We start from the raw sequence: 16,538 nt of genomic DNA, 5'->3' as shown, positions 1-16,538 counted from the left end.
AATAGCTTTCACTAAACTACAGCTCTCTTTCTTGAAATGTGTGAAAGAAGCTCATATCAACACGAAAATGTGAATCAATCTTTTTATATCTGACTGATTTTCTTATTCATTTCTGCACAATTTTAAAATCATAACTGTCGGATGACCTAAGCATACTGTATCAACCTGCAATCCATTCCAATGCAATAGCCGCCATTTATGCCTCCATCAGCTATTCATTGATGGAAGGACAACCAGGATCTCTCTTTAAAAGAATTTCTTTTTGCTCTTGACAAAAACCAAGCAATGAGGGCCACAGTCTGAAGTGAAGAGCGTTACTTTATGTACAAAAAAAATCATCTTTACTTTATGGTTTATTAGAATATCAATTCTTGAAGTTGAAAGGAGGGTTCAAATTATGTATTGCTTCCACAAGGTTTTAGGTTTGAAATCTGGTCAGCAAGAAAAAAAGAATAAACTTGGCTGATATTTGTCCATAGAGAACGTTTATGAATTAAGCAACGCACTTTTTTCGCTTTTTCGACTACCCGTCCTTCCTTGTATCACTCTTGTAGTCCCTATTTTTCAACATACAAAAACAAAATAGCCTAAAGTCCTCCCAGAATCCCCTCCCCCTTTAGAGCGTTATGTAATGTATGAACACGGAATGGTCTATTTTTCTCCAATGGACCATTAGACAGGGTACAAGATAATGAACCGCAACATGAACTTCCTCATCAAAATTTTCTGTAGAATACTATAGGCACATTGAAAGTTTCCTAATTCAGCTCATAAGGTTGAAAATTACGGTTTTTGTCAAAGTTAAGTCACACTTTTGCTCGCAGAAAAAGAAGCGTCCTTTGGAGTCAAATCGAGCACTGAAGTAATTTTGGTATATTTTACGATGAAAGATTTTCGTGTATTCTAACTTCTTTTTCATAAAGTTAAAGATACCTGACATCAGTAGGTAAGGAAATGGGTGTGAAACCAAGCTCTAGTTCTTTGATGAACATGTAGGTTGATTTCAATGTGTGATAAGGCCTACATTGGTTATGGTTTTTCCTAAGCTGAAAGTTTGAATTTATCTTGTTTACAATGTAAAATACGAATGTTTATCTCTCATTTATGAGTTAATTTTGAATGTTTTCAACATGTTTTACATGAAATTCTGTTGAGGAAACATCCGCTGTTTTGCTTAATTTCCTATCCTGTCCAGAGGCGATTCTTGAAAGTTGGCAGTACTGCTTTTCCTCTGTTTGATTGTGCTTAAAACAATTGATTCTTAGTGAGGCAGCTTGCCTCACCTAAATCGATAGTTTTAATGGATTTCAAAAGAGCAAAAACAGTGTTACCAACTTGTAAAAGGCCACTGACCCGTCTAGAGGTCCATCAATGATGCTGACATATTCCATCTCTTTGTTAATCTCCTATTTCCCTTTGTAGTTAAATTTTCCATGGTAATTTGTAATTGATGTTTAAAGATTGTAAAGTATCATTATGTTACAACACAGAAAATAGTTATGGACTTTTGATAGTTATTCATTCACTGTAAGGCTCTAACTTTTAAGCTAGGAGATTGTTGTTACATATTGTATTTTAAATTAATGGTTTTTAATCACTTAGTTTAACAATTTTGCTGTCGACAAATGGGAGGAATTTTGTGACAGTTAGTTTAAAAAAAATTCTGAGAGTATCCCTTTGTGGAAGAGGGGTATTACGAAGGACTTTTTTTGGATTTGCCTGAAATCTAGAAATTTCTGCAAGTCGTAAGTTAAACTGCACATTTTTTAAATAGAAGTAATAGATGTTTGCCAATACCTACAATTAGGCTGTCCAAACATCCGCCTGAAGGAAAAACGGAAAAACATGTCCAACATGCTGATGTTTAATTTTCACTGGGCTCATTAAGAATAACTTTGCTTGACTTTTAACATTTGCAGGATTGCTTCTTTTCTAGGAAAGTCCAAAATCAGCCCCTATTTATTTCTTCAACAATTGCACCCTATTACTAGTGTTAGTTGCTTCCAAATTGCAAATCTAAGTTCCTCTGTTGTGGTACCTCATCATTTATTGAAGTCATAGTTCTTTTTTTTAATGTATAGCAGAAGTGCAGTAAAACTGGTAGAAGATTTGTGCTAATACTTAAATTGTAACAATCATGTTCATATATATGGCCTGATCTTGACTTGATGTGTTGTCTTTAACATAAAAGAACCGTAACTTAAAAACCATTAACCTACAAAATAAAAAAACACACAGTAATATCCTCCTTCATGGATTTGCCTACCTAAATCTAGGATATGAATTGTTTTACTATTTTAAATTTACTGCACCGTATTCCCTCACTGTGGAGAGTACTCCATTTAAATTATTGGCAACACTGTTAGCACACAAAGACATGTGGCAACCTCAAGCAATCAGCTGATGGAGTGATTAGGAATTGTCATCTATTACCCTTACATAACATAAACAAGATCATAACCTCGTTCCTTGTTAATTGTTTAACTTTCTGGGTGGAGTTAGCTCGGATTAAACTTGGTAAACTTTGGTAAAACTTGGTCTCCTTAGTACGAGTGCGTTAAGTTTCAATACTTCCTTAATTTACATCACTGCGAAGGTGAACATTGAGCATTCTTCTTTTAAGTCCTTTAATTTTGTGTAAATACCTACTTTCCTTTTTCCTAGCAAGCATAATGCATCTCCAAGCATTTCATCATTATTTGCATGTAGCTTTAGCTTCTAGAACCAAATATAAATTGATGACTTGTGCAAACATCTTTAAAAGAAACTTTAGTTCTAAACCAGGTCCGCTAAAGCATCCTGTAGCACTTCTCGACCAATCACTAATATCGCGTTTGCCAGTCTCATGTATAACTCTTTTCGAGGCTAAGAAAAAGAAAAATTTGACCTTTGAAGCTATTGCCAAGAAACTTAACCGTGATGAGGTAGCTGTTGCCGCACTGTTCTATGGACAAGCAAAAGCAAACGAAGAAGATGTAAAAGAACTCTCAAATTTACTTGATGTTGACTACTCCCTTCTTTGCCAACAGTTGTATCAATGGCCAGATCGAGGTCGATTACTAGATATGCCACCAAAGGACCCACTGATCTATCGTTTTTATGAGATTATACAAAATTACGGTTATGCTTACAAAGCAATTTTGAATGAAAAGTTTGGAGATGGTATCATGAGTGCAGTTACATTCTCAACCCATGTGGAGAAAGAAACTGATGAGAAGGGTGACTGGGTTAAGATTACATGGAGAGGGAAGTGGTTACCATTTTCAAGGTTCTGAGTACATACCTACTTAATAGCAATAGGAGTGATAGGTGTGTCTCCTTTGGCACAAACATTAAGTGTAACGCAAGTTTGATGTACCATGTACAAAATATATATTCATCAGAAAACATTCCTTAATTAATCTTTTGTGAAATTGTGGTAGGTATTGTAACTTTAATTATGTTTCTTAGATATATCAATATGAGTTTAGTTAATAGGGCTGAACTCCTACTCCAGCCACAGCTTGCTCAGTATTTTAGCATTCAGTCAAAACAGGAGACAAATACCAGAAAACTTGCTGATTGAGCAATTTTAAACAAAGTCAAAAAGAGTTATATCAGAGCTAAAATTTATTTTACTCATTATCTGGAAAATTTCGTTATATACGCATCTTTTCTTATATGAAATGTAGGGACTATATAAAAAATTCTGAAAGTTAGGTCTGGGGGAAGATTTGTAAGTGTTAGTAGTTTTGATGTGTCAAATACTAATTTTCATGAAAGGAGCAGTATATCTAAGTTGGTTTCCAAGGTATTTTAGATACAACATAAATAAAGGCACAAGTAAAATTAGCCTTTCAGCCCGGAGGTAGTTCACCACAATTTAAAACAAGCTTTTTCTGCCATATAGTGGCATACCTTTTAGCGGTGTACATTTTACCGGCTTTGAACATTCTTCAAATGTAAAAACACTATTTTATCAATCGTCACTGGCAGATGTATTGCTTTGTTCTTAATTAGCTGCAAACCCACATCGCATTTTTTTATCAACAGTCCTATGCCTGTTATTTCTCAGTTTCCGAAAATATTTATTTGTCTATCCTCTCTTCCATTTGTTTAAAAATATGTATTATTTTGTCTAAATGTCTTTCAGTGCCAACATTTTTTTGTATATCCAAAGAGAATTTCAATGTATTTTCTCTTCAATCTTTCACACATTATTACTTCTGAAGTCACAGGAGCTTTGCCTAAGCACTCTAAAAAGTTAGCATTTTTTAAGCAAATAAAAGCTAAGAAAAATTGTCCTTATTTTTCTCAGTTGAACACCCTTTTTACAGGTTCCAGCGTGAATTTAAAACTCTACCGCTGATAAAACATGATGCTATCATCTAATTAACTTGACTGAATTAATAATTTTTTTTATTAATAATGTCTTTTTGTAGAACAATTAAATAGTTTCCTCCTTTGTGTCTGATCTGACCATCTTACGAAATGATTCTTTATCATTTACTCTCAAACGTAAAAATTTTGATGGAGCATCATGCACAATCATTTATATGTATTTACTTTTCATCTCCTCATTCACGAGATACCATTTTTTTCTTGTGTTCCGACAATACAACTCATATTAAAGCACATTGGAGTCATCAATAACAGTAATAGCCACTTAATGATTTACAGCAAGATCTGCTTTCTATCAGTTTTCATTCTTTATTTATTCAACAAACTATCCAAAGAGTTGAAATGTATTTTGTAGATGGCCCATCAAAAAGTATTTGGAGATGAGATTTTTTGATCGATAGTCCAAGTTTTTGATAATTGCAACTGTGGGAGACAGTGGTGGGTTTTAAGTGACAGAAGATGAAGGAGGTGCAAATGTATGTTTTTGAGAATCACAGTTGATGCAATTCTTAATCTGATTTTTTCACAGATGTTCAAGCTTTTTCACTGAAATATTCTTTACCAACAACTTTAATAACATTATGAGTACTGAAGGACATGTTAGCTTAAAACAGTGTAAGTTACGTAACGCACAATCATCTATTTGTAAATAATGTTTATGTATTAAAAGATTATTCAATCCATGATTATTCTTCCCTTTTGGCATTGTAAATTAATCTAGCTTAATTGTTAACTCTTAAACATTATGTTGGATGTTAAGTTGAATGTGTAAGTGTTGTCCATTTATACAAAAGAAACTGTCATCCTCTTACAGAAATGGATCTGTCAACTTTTCTTTTTTCTAATAGCTGATAGATATGTTTATCGGTGAATTTAGTAAAATTCTGTAATTGAAAAAATACTTGGCATAAAAGTGCACAGATATGATGGTATGATCATAGTCTAAATGATGTACAAAGGAAAAACTTTTTGAAGTGTATTCTAAGAAAAAATTGATGCTTTGTGTATATATTATCTGCTCCTCTCAAAAGGAGACCCCGAAATCAAAGTAACTCAACTTCAAAGTATTTTAGACTTGAACTAGTTCATTCACTTGCATTAGTGCACCTTCAATTATCTGAAACATGCAGTAGTATGATGATAAAAGTTTTTAGGATTTCAGAAAGAGGAGATTAAGTTGTTGTCAACCTTTTCCTATTCTTCCATCCCTAGTTCTGTATGCATTGAGAGTAAAATCTTCACCAAGGTCATTATAGGTTTCTAAATTTTGACCTTATTTTTTAACAAACGAAAATGACCAAGTCCCATCCCGACATTCTTTGTCAACTTTGTTGTTCGCTTTAAGGAGCAGTAAAATTGTGTCAATAAATTCAAGATTAATGAGTGTAAAAATCAATCTTATCTCCAGGAACTTTGGGATATTATTGTTGCTTTTTTAAGTATTGTAAGCTTTTTAGCTGTTAAATGTTTCTACTTTTTTATTTTCTTAAGTCACGATTCCTGTCATAATGAGTTCAACCATTTTTTTCTAAATGGCAAGCAAAAATCTAGGGGTTTTAGTGTTAGACCTCTCTCTGTGACTCTTGAGTCAAACTTCTTTACTCAATTTTTACCTCCTGCTTTTTTCTAAACCAACTTTCATCGGATATTTGTAATCAGATTTTTTTCTTAATTTTCTAAGAAACAAGAACCTAGCCATTTACACTTTTCATAAGAGAATAAAGCCTTAATTAATTAATGAATAACACAAGTTTTGTTACTCTTTTTACGGAGGGAATGAAGCCATTTTTACATTACATTTTGTTTACCTATCACTTAAAAATGCACACAAATCAATGAGCAGGAAAAACTAGCAAAATACTCAATTCAAATCTCGGACGAAAAGCTATGAAGTTTCTCAGAGGTGAAGGGTTCAGTACTGATAGAGGTGATAAACTTGGAGTGGACGACCCATCCTTCACGTCTGATAGAGATGACATATCGTGACGTACAGGGCTTCCCAATTGCAGCAGATTATACTTAAGGAAATCGAATCCAGCAAAATACCATCCTCATGACGTCGGTTCGTGATCGTGAATCCCAAGTGGTTGGAGTCGCGGAAGCGCGGGAGCTTCGCTCCGCCGTGTTCTTCGTCGCCGACGGCTATGAGCAATGCCGAGTAGCCAAAACGCGTAGTTATGTCGTGGATAGGTAGTGCGCCCTTCAGAGTGGATGTCAACCGTTTGATACGAAAGTGTTGCAAATGAAGGACCACCGTTTTCGCGTCCTGGTTAATCGTTTTCTCGTTCTAGAGCCGTCAGTTGTCTCGAGGCCCAGTCCAGTCTTACGCTGTTTTTTCTCTCAGTCCTAAGTGAAACCCTACCATTCATGGCACGTTCAACCGGGAGAAATATCCCTTGTGGATTGAATGGTGTCGTAACCACGGTAACCTTCAACCGCGAAATCGCGTTTCTAGCAGTACCATTTCTTAAGGGTATGGTCATATTTTGGATGCTCGCTTCTGGGCGGAACTCCGGCCTAACTGCTAAAGCTGAAAGTGTCGTGAACGTGTCATTCACTACCAGCACCACTGACTTTCCTAACCCCGAACGCGGTTTCTATCGAGCTATTTGGTCCACTAACTTGGACTCATTCACGCAAGAAGACGCCGACGATGCCTTCACCGACGGATATCGCCTCGTCTACGCGCTCATCAATCTCGAACGTTTTAAAAATAAGAACGCGCTGCCTGACGGTTTTTTAAACGCTTTGAGAAATGGATTCGGTTATGCACGTGCCGCCGGTATCAAGATGATCATACGTTCAGTCTACAACTATCCGGATAGCGAAGTGAACTATGAGACCGCTGCGGACGCACCTTTGAAGCGGATCAAGGGGCATCTTTCGCAGTTGAAACCAGTCCTCCGAGACAACGCCGACGTGATTGCTGTCGTTCAGGCCGGCTTCATCGGAGCCTGGGGCGAGTGGCACACGTCTTCCAACGGTTTGGATACCGATGCCTCAGCCCGTGCCTCAGTCAAGAACAGTTTAATGGACAACATACCCCCATCGCGTTTCGTTCAGTTCCGCAACCCACGCCACATTCAAAAATGGGTAGCAGATCCACCCACCGTGGACGCAGCTATCGCTCAAAATTTTCGTTTTGGTTTCCACAACGATTGTTTTCTCTCCAGCGATGACGACGTCGGGACGTATAGTGAAGAGAAGGAGCCCCGCGATAACGAACGGAATTACACGGACCGTTTAGGTGACGTTGGACCTTTCGGTGGTGAAACTTGCGACTCCACGTGGAGTTCGACAGCTGTCCGTCGAACCACCTGCTCGGACATCTTGAAGGAGGGCGCGATCTACAACCTCAGCTACCTTAACAGCCAGTATTGGCGACCGGAGTTCCATGAAATGTGGATAAAGAATGGCTGTATGCCGAGGTTCGGCGACGATTGGGGTATCGCTTGGCTTTGCTCCAGGCATCGCACGAGGACACGGTCAGTCGGGGCGGGCTTTTGACGTTGTCTCTGGCCGTAAGCAATGGAGGATGGGCTCGATTATATAACGCTCGCTCGCTTCAAATTGTTCTTCAGAACGTCCGTTCAGATGCGACTCTGCGCCTTTCAACGTCCGGCGCAGATCCACGTCGGTGGGTACCAGGAACCAGCACTGTCCGCGTGAACGCCACGGTTCCTTCCGGATCACCCACCGGAAATTATCGTGTACTTTTAGCTCTCGCTGACCCTGAGCAAACTCTAAGCAGTGATCCGCGTTACTCAGTGCGTTTCGCGAATGACAATAATTCGTCCCTCAATCAGTATTGGGATTCCTCTCTCGGCGGTTTTGCTTTAGGGACGTTTATTCAGATCAAGTAGTCAGCTGCAGTGGGGAGTCCGCAAGTAGTCCCCCAAAAGCTTACCTATCTTTGAGAAGCCTATAGGGCTTCACCCAAAATAGAGTGCTTTTGGAATATTTTAAATAAAGGAAGTGAAATTTGATTTTTTTGGGAGGAAAAGGGGTACACATTTCCTGTCAGAATTTTAATCTATAAAATGATGTCCCATTTGCCCTACTTACATAAAAAGATAATTCTCCGTACCATCATACTAGATGATTTGAGGGGCTTTGAAGACAAGTGGGATAAGGGCAGTTTTTGAAAAAATTTATATATGCATGATTTAAACTAGTGCTAGTCTTAAATTATGTTCTATGAAAAATTCTTTTCTAAAATCCAATTTTCAAGCATCAAGAAGTGAGTTTGAACTTATTCTTTCCACCATAAGACTTCATGTACCTAACTTAGAAACTTCAAAAACGCATCCTTTGAAGTAGCAAAAACGGCTTTTATCCCACTTGTCTTCCAAGCCCCTCATTTAAGGATATCTAGGCACCCAAATTATTACCGACCGCCTGCTGTGTCACATACCTACTTGCTGTGTTGGGTTGGTACTTAAAATTTTGGTATGCGGACTGTGCAACTGCAAGACGTACCAATGAACTCTTTTAAGAGGTGCAATTTGCTTAAATTTTCTTGTTAGGGTTCCTAGGTTTCATCTTGACCTGCAAGATGTACTCTAAATCTGAATATTACATGCCTCTAAGTAGGTCCACCTGAGTGTAAGCAAGAACTAACTTTAGTTTTGTTTTCATGGAGAGAAAAAAGAAATTGTGAGATAAGTTAAACAAAAGAAAGAAGAAAAAAAGAGTGTATTCGTATTACACTGCTGAACTGCCAGTTTATTTTTTTATTTTTATTATTCACTTTCCTCTGTAATGTTTAATTACATTTCATCTATGTACATAGTTTTATTATGATGATTAAATGTAATTAAGTAATAAAATTAATTTACATTTACTCAGGCCGTTCATTTCGTTATTGTTTCAGTCTCAAACTGTCATCAGGCATTTTAAAAACTCTAAGGAACAAAATGAATATCGAGGGCTAACGACCATCATCACCTAACTGACAATTTTGGCAAAAAAGAGATACCAACTTTGCCGCATTCTACAGTATTGAATACGCAAGCTGATGGTTTTAGATTTTTTTCAATTCTGTGGGGGAACGCTTCAATGACGCTGCAATGTATGAAAACATTGCAAATCTAACCTTGAAATTACAAAAATAGCGAAGTTTTCTCTTCATTCTGCAAAATTGTCAGTTTGCAGATGGGTGTTATTGTTCGTTAGCCATCTCTACGTAATTACACGCTCTATCCTTGATCACAATATTTACATACTTGGATGATACTCAGATAAATTTTTTTCCTAAGACAGAAAAACGTATACTTAAAGATTCGCTTTTGCCCTAAACATCGGCTCCTTTCTTATTCTTTCGCATTACTTTTTTAGCTCTTTGTTGTCCTTTTATAATCCTAAATCACTCTTTAAAACCTTTCTGAGACTTCTTTTCAATACAAAAAAATCATTTAGAACAAATAAATTCAGCCTGTATACTCAGGCAGCCTCAAATATTTGCAAGTTAAAGCTATGGAATTAACTAATTTTTATTGCAATTGCATAAACTTAGCAGGATTTACAAATAGGCATCCAAAGAGAGAAACTGCTAGAAAAGTTAGGCAGTAAAAATTCGATTTTTAGAACCAATGCATATTTCCTGGGTGTCCCATTACTTGAAGGCTCAGATATTATATTAAAAATTGGCATTTATTTGCTGGATGATGGTTGAAATTGAATAAAGAGACAATTTTACCACAAATAAATAGGATTGTATATTTACAAAAAAAATTGTTACATAAAATCAAATAGGTACACATATACCAAAACAGTAAGTAATAAAAGACGATTACAGTCTATGAACACATGGTTCTTGAGATGGTCTGAGAGCAGTGCCTATTTAATGAGCTTCCAGGTGGTCTGAAATCCAATACAAAATCCTGTGATTTCATTCTGTTTTTTACAAGTTTAACTAAGATTTTCAGATGAGGAATACTGAGAATGATTTTTTCCTGTCAATTAATTTTTAAAGTGTATAGACCATACATAATACCAAATGAAAAAACCTGAGCAACCTAAATAACACGTCAAGTAAAAATACATTCATTGGAACAGCAGGGAAAAGGCTTTGATTTTAAGAATATGAAACAACCATGACCAACATTCACTGACCCTTGACACTGGAAAACCATTCAAAAGTGACTGTAAGTTAAAATGGAATTAGATACTGATTTTATGCCGAATGATACAACTTTAAGTGTCACCTACAAAAATATCTTTAAAAGTTCAAATCAATGTAAAAGCATATCTCTGAAATGATGGCTGAAGAATTGCCTTCAAGAACATTAGATTACATAACAATATCAGATTACATACATTAAGTACACATACGCACCCATGTTAATTTCGAATTTAGCTAATGAAGAAAAAGAGTAATTACACCTAAAAACTGAAAAAGGAATGCAGTATGAAATATTGAGGAGACAAAAATTTGATGACTCTGTTACTAACTGTAATTGGTCGATACCTACTTACAAATTTTTAAATGTGTTTTTAAAAAATTTGAACAAGTGGAGCAAATTTCAGAGCGTCCGATTACGATCAATTTTTGAGCAATGAAAGTTCAACCTGTCAAAAGCATGTTTGATTTCATGTTCCATTAGCAATAGTGCTTGTGACTTAATGTTGGGATTTTAACAGATAAGGTCTCTTTGCAAGAATCTAGTCCTGTTTGAATAAATGGTAAGTGATACTTGCAAGGGTATCTCAGATTTACCCTCCCAGACAGGTTGGAAATATTTGGGTAAAACTTGATTAAGCTGCCATCTTAAGCAATTCAGACTTGCTTTTAGTTTATTTTCTGATAGAAAGAGCAATAATTGATTTCATTATCACAAGTAGAAATTTAAAAAAGGAGTAGTTTAATTGGGCATAGCATTCATAAAAACCCAAAAAATATCATGCAAAAAAATTATGAAGACAGAAAAGTGGGAACACTCTACTTGCAAGGATTATGTATTGACAGAACATGATTTAACAGAACCATATTCTCACTCTCAGTATCCTTAAATAAAGGTACTCAATCGCGCATAATTTCCTCTCAGAGATTGCCAGTTATGGTCTTAATGTTTTATGAATCTGAAGTGCTAAGATCCACATTTGTAAAACACCAAGACGGTATGAGAGATGAAATATTTTAGTACAAGCAATTGAAAGATATAGAAACCAAAAATAAAAGAATATCTATAAAATGGAATCTCGGTATGTACTCGTAAGGATTACAAAATAAAGACTGCTGGGGAAATCCAGCAAGCCACCTTTTTTGATAGGAGCACAGCACAAAATGAATGGAAAAGGGAATTCAAGTAAGATAATTATTTTCTTTTAAATATAGTGTGTACAGTGTAATTAGGTTGATTTTCTCTCTTCTCTGAAAAAATTAAATAATAAATGGTTTAAAATGCATATCATTAAAAAGAGCATGATGTCAGAGCAACTAGTCATGGTATGAACTTTCAAAGGAGTAATTGCCTGGAACTTTCCCTGAATTCTTCTTTAATTTAAAAAAGCCGTCCTGATGAAGAACTTGACTGAAATACTGAGAAAAATTGAAAATGGTTCACACAAACATACCACTATCCATTCCATGAGTGTCAACCATATGAGATCTGAACTCAAGCATGTATTCAGGCATCTTGAAAAATTCGCCACATACTTTACATTGGCTAAATAGCTCAGAATGTAGGAGTTCATGAATGCTTAGCAGTGTCCTCATCCCAAACCTTTTAGAGCACAGATTGCATTTGAACATTTCACCCATTGCATGTTCTGTAGCCCCATGTTGCTGCAGGGCATTATTATTAAAACATATTGCACAACAGATGTTGCACACACAATTGGGATAGTGTTCCAGGTCAACATGCTTCACAAAAACATATTTATCCGAGAATACTTGTTGACATACGTTACATGTGATCAATTTGTGGTTATTGAGGATGTGGTTTTTAAGACCATTACTCTTAATTAAAACGTTACATTCTGGACAAGCAATATAAGGCTGTCTGTTGCTTTTCGGTTCATGCTGTACATTATGAACACGATGTACATGCATGTGAAATTGAAGAGTAGCTGGACTACATTGCACTTCAGAGCATAACTCGCAAGGATAATAATCAGTGTGAGCAAGGATGGCGTAGCGCTCTTTTTCAGGAAAGTCGTTTTGGCTGTGTTCATACTTATGGTGACCTTGCAACTGCTCTTCATCTTTGAATACAAACCCACACTCACTACATACTAATGCAGGAGGATGTGTTGAGGAAATATGTTCAGATAATTCTCCTATATTTGAATAACTTGTAATGCATAAACAACAAGGGTATGAAATAATCTGTTCTGGAATGTTTTCAACTGGATCGGCTTCTCCTGTTGCTGATTCAGGTTCATTAAGACCCATTCCTTCTTGACCTTCAACAGTCTCTGGTAGAGGAAACATGGGCGGTAACGGTAATTGCCCATGATCATTCTGCAAATGTGTGGAAAGACTTTCGTGATCGTTGAAAACTTGACCACATAAATGGCAATTAGACGGAAAACCATCAGGCTGCATGTTTGGATCCTCGATAAAGGGCTCTTCAATGTTTTGATCTACGGTTGGGTTTGAGTTTTCTTCTGTTAAATGCGTTTCTTGATGTAAATATAAATCAGGCTTAGTTGCGAAGAATGCTACGCAGAATTTGCACTTCAAATGAAACTTCTCCTTGTGAAACTGAAGTTCTTCATAACTACTAACTTGGACATTACATAAGTTACAATATTTCGAATTAAAAAAATTTCGGGGACCTCCACGTCGATTATTCATCCTATGATTTTGGTTGTGAAAGCTAAAGCCATCATCTGGAGGTCCATCATAGCTGTTTGAATCCTCATTGTATACATCAGAAGAATATGCTTCATGCTGCAAGTTGTTATGGGGATCCTCCGAGTCATGGAACTCAGAGTGGAAAGAGGGTCGCGGTCCCATTTGTCCACCACGGTACGGAGGGCGACCTCGACTTCTACCCCTACCCCTACCCCTTCCTCTACCTCTCCCTCTTCCTCTACCTCTGCTACCTCTGAAGGCATTCTGCTCTGAGAACTCGTCATTGCCAAAATTATCTTGAGCTTCATGAAATTCGCTGTTTTCAAACTCATCCCAGGATTCGAAGTTTTCGACATCATTAAAATCATGATCGTTTTCATGAGGAGGGTTGAAGTTATGATTGAAACCCCCCCTTCTTCCCCGCCCTCGCCTTCTCAGTCCTCGAGGACGCCCTCGATAATTATTTCCTCGCTGAAAATTATCCGATTGGAAATGAGAAGACTGGCCTTGATTCATGGCAGCCTTGCACTCTGATTCTAAATGTATATCTAGGAGAGCTTTTTTCTTGAAAGGTTTCCCACACATGGTACATCTGAAAGGCACATTATCCATTGGCTGTTGCGAAGGAGGAAAATCTGCCGCTCCCTCATCAGGAGCTGGCTCATCCACATAATCAGACGAGTGCATTGGAGGATTGTGATGAACATGCTGTGATGGATGGCCTGGATGCGAAGTCTGTGGGGGGTGATTATGACTCTGTGGGAAATGATTCCTCTGCGGTGGACGATTTGGGTGTACATTATGAGGTGGACGATTAGGATGCATGTTCTGAGGTGGGTGATTATCATACTGTCTAGCTTGCCCCGGATGATTTGGATGAAGATCCTGTGGTGGATGATTCGGACGCATATTTTGTTGATGGTGATTTTGGTGTACATTATGGGAGGGAGGGTTCCTTTTGAAATCACCTGAATTATTAGTGAAGTTGTTACTATTTATAAAAGAGTTCTTTGGTTTTTTAACAAAGTGCGGGTTACCTGCATTATAATCGGGACCATTTTGGGTTCTGAAGTCTCGCTTTTTCCCTCCTCTGCCAGTTGAAAAATTTTCTCCACTCGACTCCTGAAACTCGTGTTGCTGGGAAATTTCTTGATTATCTGCTTCATCCGGTTGAAAATGTTGAGGTTGCTCCTCTTGTTCTGATCGGACCCATCGGTGTACTCCTCTCGCTCCTCTCCAAGGTCTTCTTCCTCTCCTGAACATTATATCGCAGTACGGTCTTCGATGATTTATGCCTGAGCCAGAGTTAATGGACTTGAGACCTGTAAGATGAAGATTTAAGAGGGTTAGCGAAAGTACGAAGTGACATACAAATACAAGAAAAGAGAAACAAAAGTCAAAAAAATTGTTAGACAAATATGCACACCAATGTTTTTCATTTATTTCATATAGGTGCTTTAAAAATTCCAAAGTGCCCCTAGGTACCAGGGATGTTCCATGGTGACAAAAATTACATTTTGATGGTGAGCCAACAGGACCACACATTTTCGTTTGCCATGTCAAAGGTTCCCAGTCACATTTTTTCTCTTAAATGATGAGTAATTATTGTTTTTACACAACATTTTGTGAGATTATCCTTTGCCTAGGTATTGAAGAATACTTTTTGAAGTTCAGTTTGAAAGGGTTTAAAGGGGTTATTTTAGATAATGATGGAAAAAAATTCTGATCATCTTAAGCTTAATAGAGGATAGTGTATTTTCTGCAGGAAATACATTAATAGAGGGAATAGCCTCAGTATCCTACTGGGAATTTTTTCTTTTCCATCCATCTAGATCCAAAACCAATAGCGTGAGTTTTAAAGAGTGTATGAGCATGGGCAAATTGAGGCATTTGACCTGAAAAGTTTTGCCATCAGAAAATGCGAGGCATATTATCAGGCATGCCATAAACACTGGTACATTGCTGCCTACTTACGACTGCTGAACGCAATAATGACATGGTTTTTGTAACTGAAATGCCCCAATTTTTGGGGGAAATTGAATTCTCTCTGGAGGTGACCCAATCAGGGAGAAGTTCCTCCTTATTCCAGCAAACTCAAACTTGCCCAGAAAAATTAAGGCTGTTCATGGAATTCATGCTAAAATCCTGCTCAGGATTTTCGACAAACTGAGTGGTGAAATAAAAAAGTAATTTAATCCTGAATGATGCCAGCCTGCAGAAGAGGTTTCTGCCTTTGCAGAGCACAGGTGAGTTCTTTTGTCGGTGATATTCATAAGTTTTATTGCCATCTTCCTTCTAGTACTAATCTCATCATGTAGATTTCTAAACTTACTTCAGCTCCAACTTAACTTAACCCCAAAAATAAAAACGTAAGTGTAGAATATAATACTTGGGCTACAGATTGAAAAATCTGAATTAAACTTGACAAGAATCTTGGTAAATTATTGATAGAAGAGAGGGAGCGTTATTCAATAACACGCATCTACTAGGAGAGGCAAAATATAAAATAGTGAGGGTGCAGGCTCTGAATGACTTTTTCACAACTCAGACAGCAGGATTGTTTGATCTTCTATAGGTTAGGAGACAAAGAGGAGTGAGATATCAATTACGTTCATGATTTCCTTTAGAATAGTTTGGAGCTACGGTGGTAAATACATAAAATTAACAGAGGCAATGGAAAGTATTGGCTTCTAATGAACTGAATCTAACGATCCTATTCCACTAGGAACTTCGGAATTCATCAGGCATACAAAAAGTGCCACATAGTAAACCTTGGTCGATATCGCCAGATCTAGAGATGGAAAAATGATTTAATGATGGCCAATAGGTCAAATATACTGTGGCGCCACAGCTTTTGGCAAAGCTACTGTATGAGAAACCAAGAGAGAGGAGAAGAAAATAAGAGTTCATCGATAAGGGAGAAGATGATCAATACCTTGTAGACGGGTGCCAAGAGTGCTGAAGTTCCTTCCTCGTAGGGTGAGCGGCTGGTTGTAGGCGATATTCGTAGGCTGGAATTTTACGAATTCACTTCCAGATGAATTTACTTAAAAATGACAGAGTAGGTAATAAATTTACTCCTTAAAAAGTTGAAGTATGCTGTTGTATGAGGGGGTAAGATTATGAAAAGGTGATACCATTGCTGACGAACAAATAACGCAGGAGGTGAAAAGCGTGAGCCTCTGATATACAACTTATTGCAGAATTATATTCTTAATAAAGCTAGGTTATTTTGAACTTTACTTTAGGTAAATAAATAATTCTTGAAGAAAAAGCTGTTCCCAGCTACAGTATTCAGCGAACATAACCTCATACGCAAACGTAAACATAACGACATAACGTCCAACGTTGCGCAACG

General features: G+C 37.1%; 3 protein-coding genes across 3 annotated transcripts; 2 read left to right on the top strand and 1 right to left on the bottom strand.

Moving 5' to 3' along the window:
* Window positions 1-2,310: 2,310 nt before the first annotated feature.
* LOC109032802 (uncharacterized) lies at window positions 2,311-9,223 on the top strand. The gene has a single exon (XM_072299560.1). It carries the CDS (start codon window positions 2,673-2,675, stop codon window positions 3,273-3,275), a length of 603 nt encoding a protein of 200 aa, XP_072155661.1. The 5' UTR covers window positions 2,311-2,672; the 3' UTR covers window positions 3,276-9,223.
* LOC109032791 (uncharacterized) lies at window positions 6,748-7,887 on the top strand. The gene has a single exon (XM_019045088.2). The coding sequence runs from the start codon at window positions 6,748-6,750 to the stop codon at window positions 7,885-7,887; it is 1,140 nt and encodes a 379-aa protein (XP_018900633.2).
* An 849-nt stretch (window positions 9,224-10,072) lies between the features above and the next one.
* Window positions 10,073-16,519, bottom strand: LOC109032794 (uncharacterized). Its single transcript, XM_019045091.2, has 2 exons — window positions 16,116-16,519; window positions 10,073-14,502 (listed from the first exon to the last, which is right to left on the bottom strand). Exon 2 carries the CDS (start codon window positions 14,441-14,443, stop codon window positions 11,942-11,944), a length of 2,502 nt encoding a protein of 833 aa, XP_018900636.2. The 5' UTR covers window positions 14,444-14,502; window positions 16,116-16,519; the 3' UTR covers window positions 10,073-11,941.
* Window positions 16,520-16,538: the final 19 nt, after the last annotated feature.

This window comes from Bemisia tabaci, chromosome 4 (assembly GCF_918797505.1).
Source record: "Bemisia tabaci chromosome 4, PGI_BMITA_v3".
Lineage (NCBI taxonomy): Eukaryota > Metazoa > Arthropoda > Insecta > Hemiptera > Aleyrodidae > Bemisia > Bemisia tabaci.
This window is presented reverse-complemented; position numbering and strand designations above follow the sequence as displayed.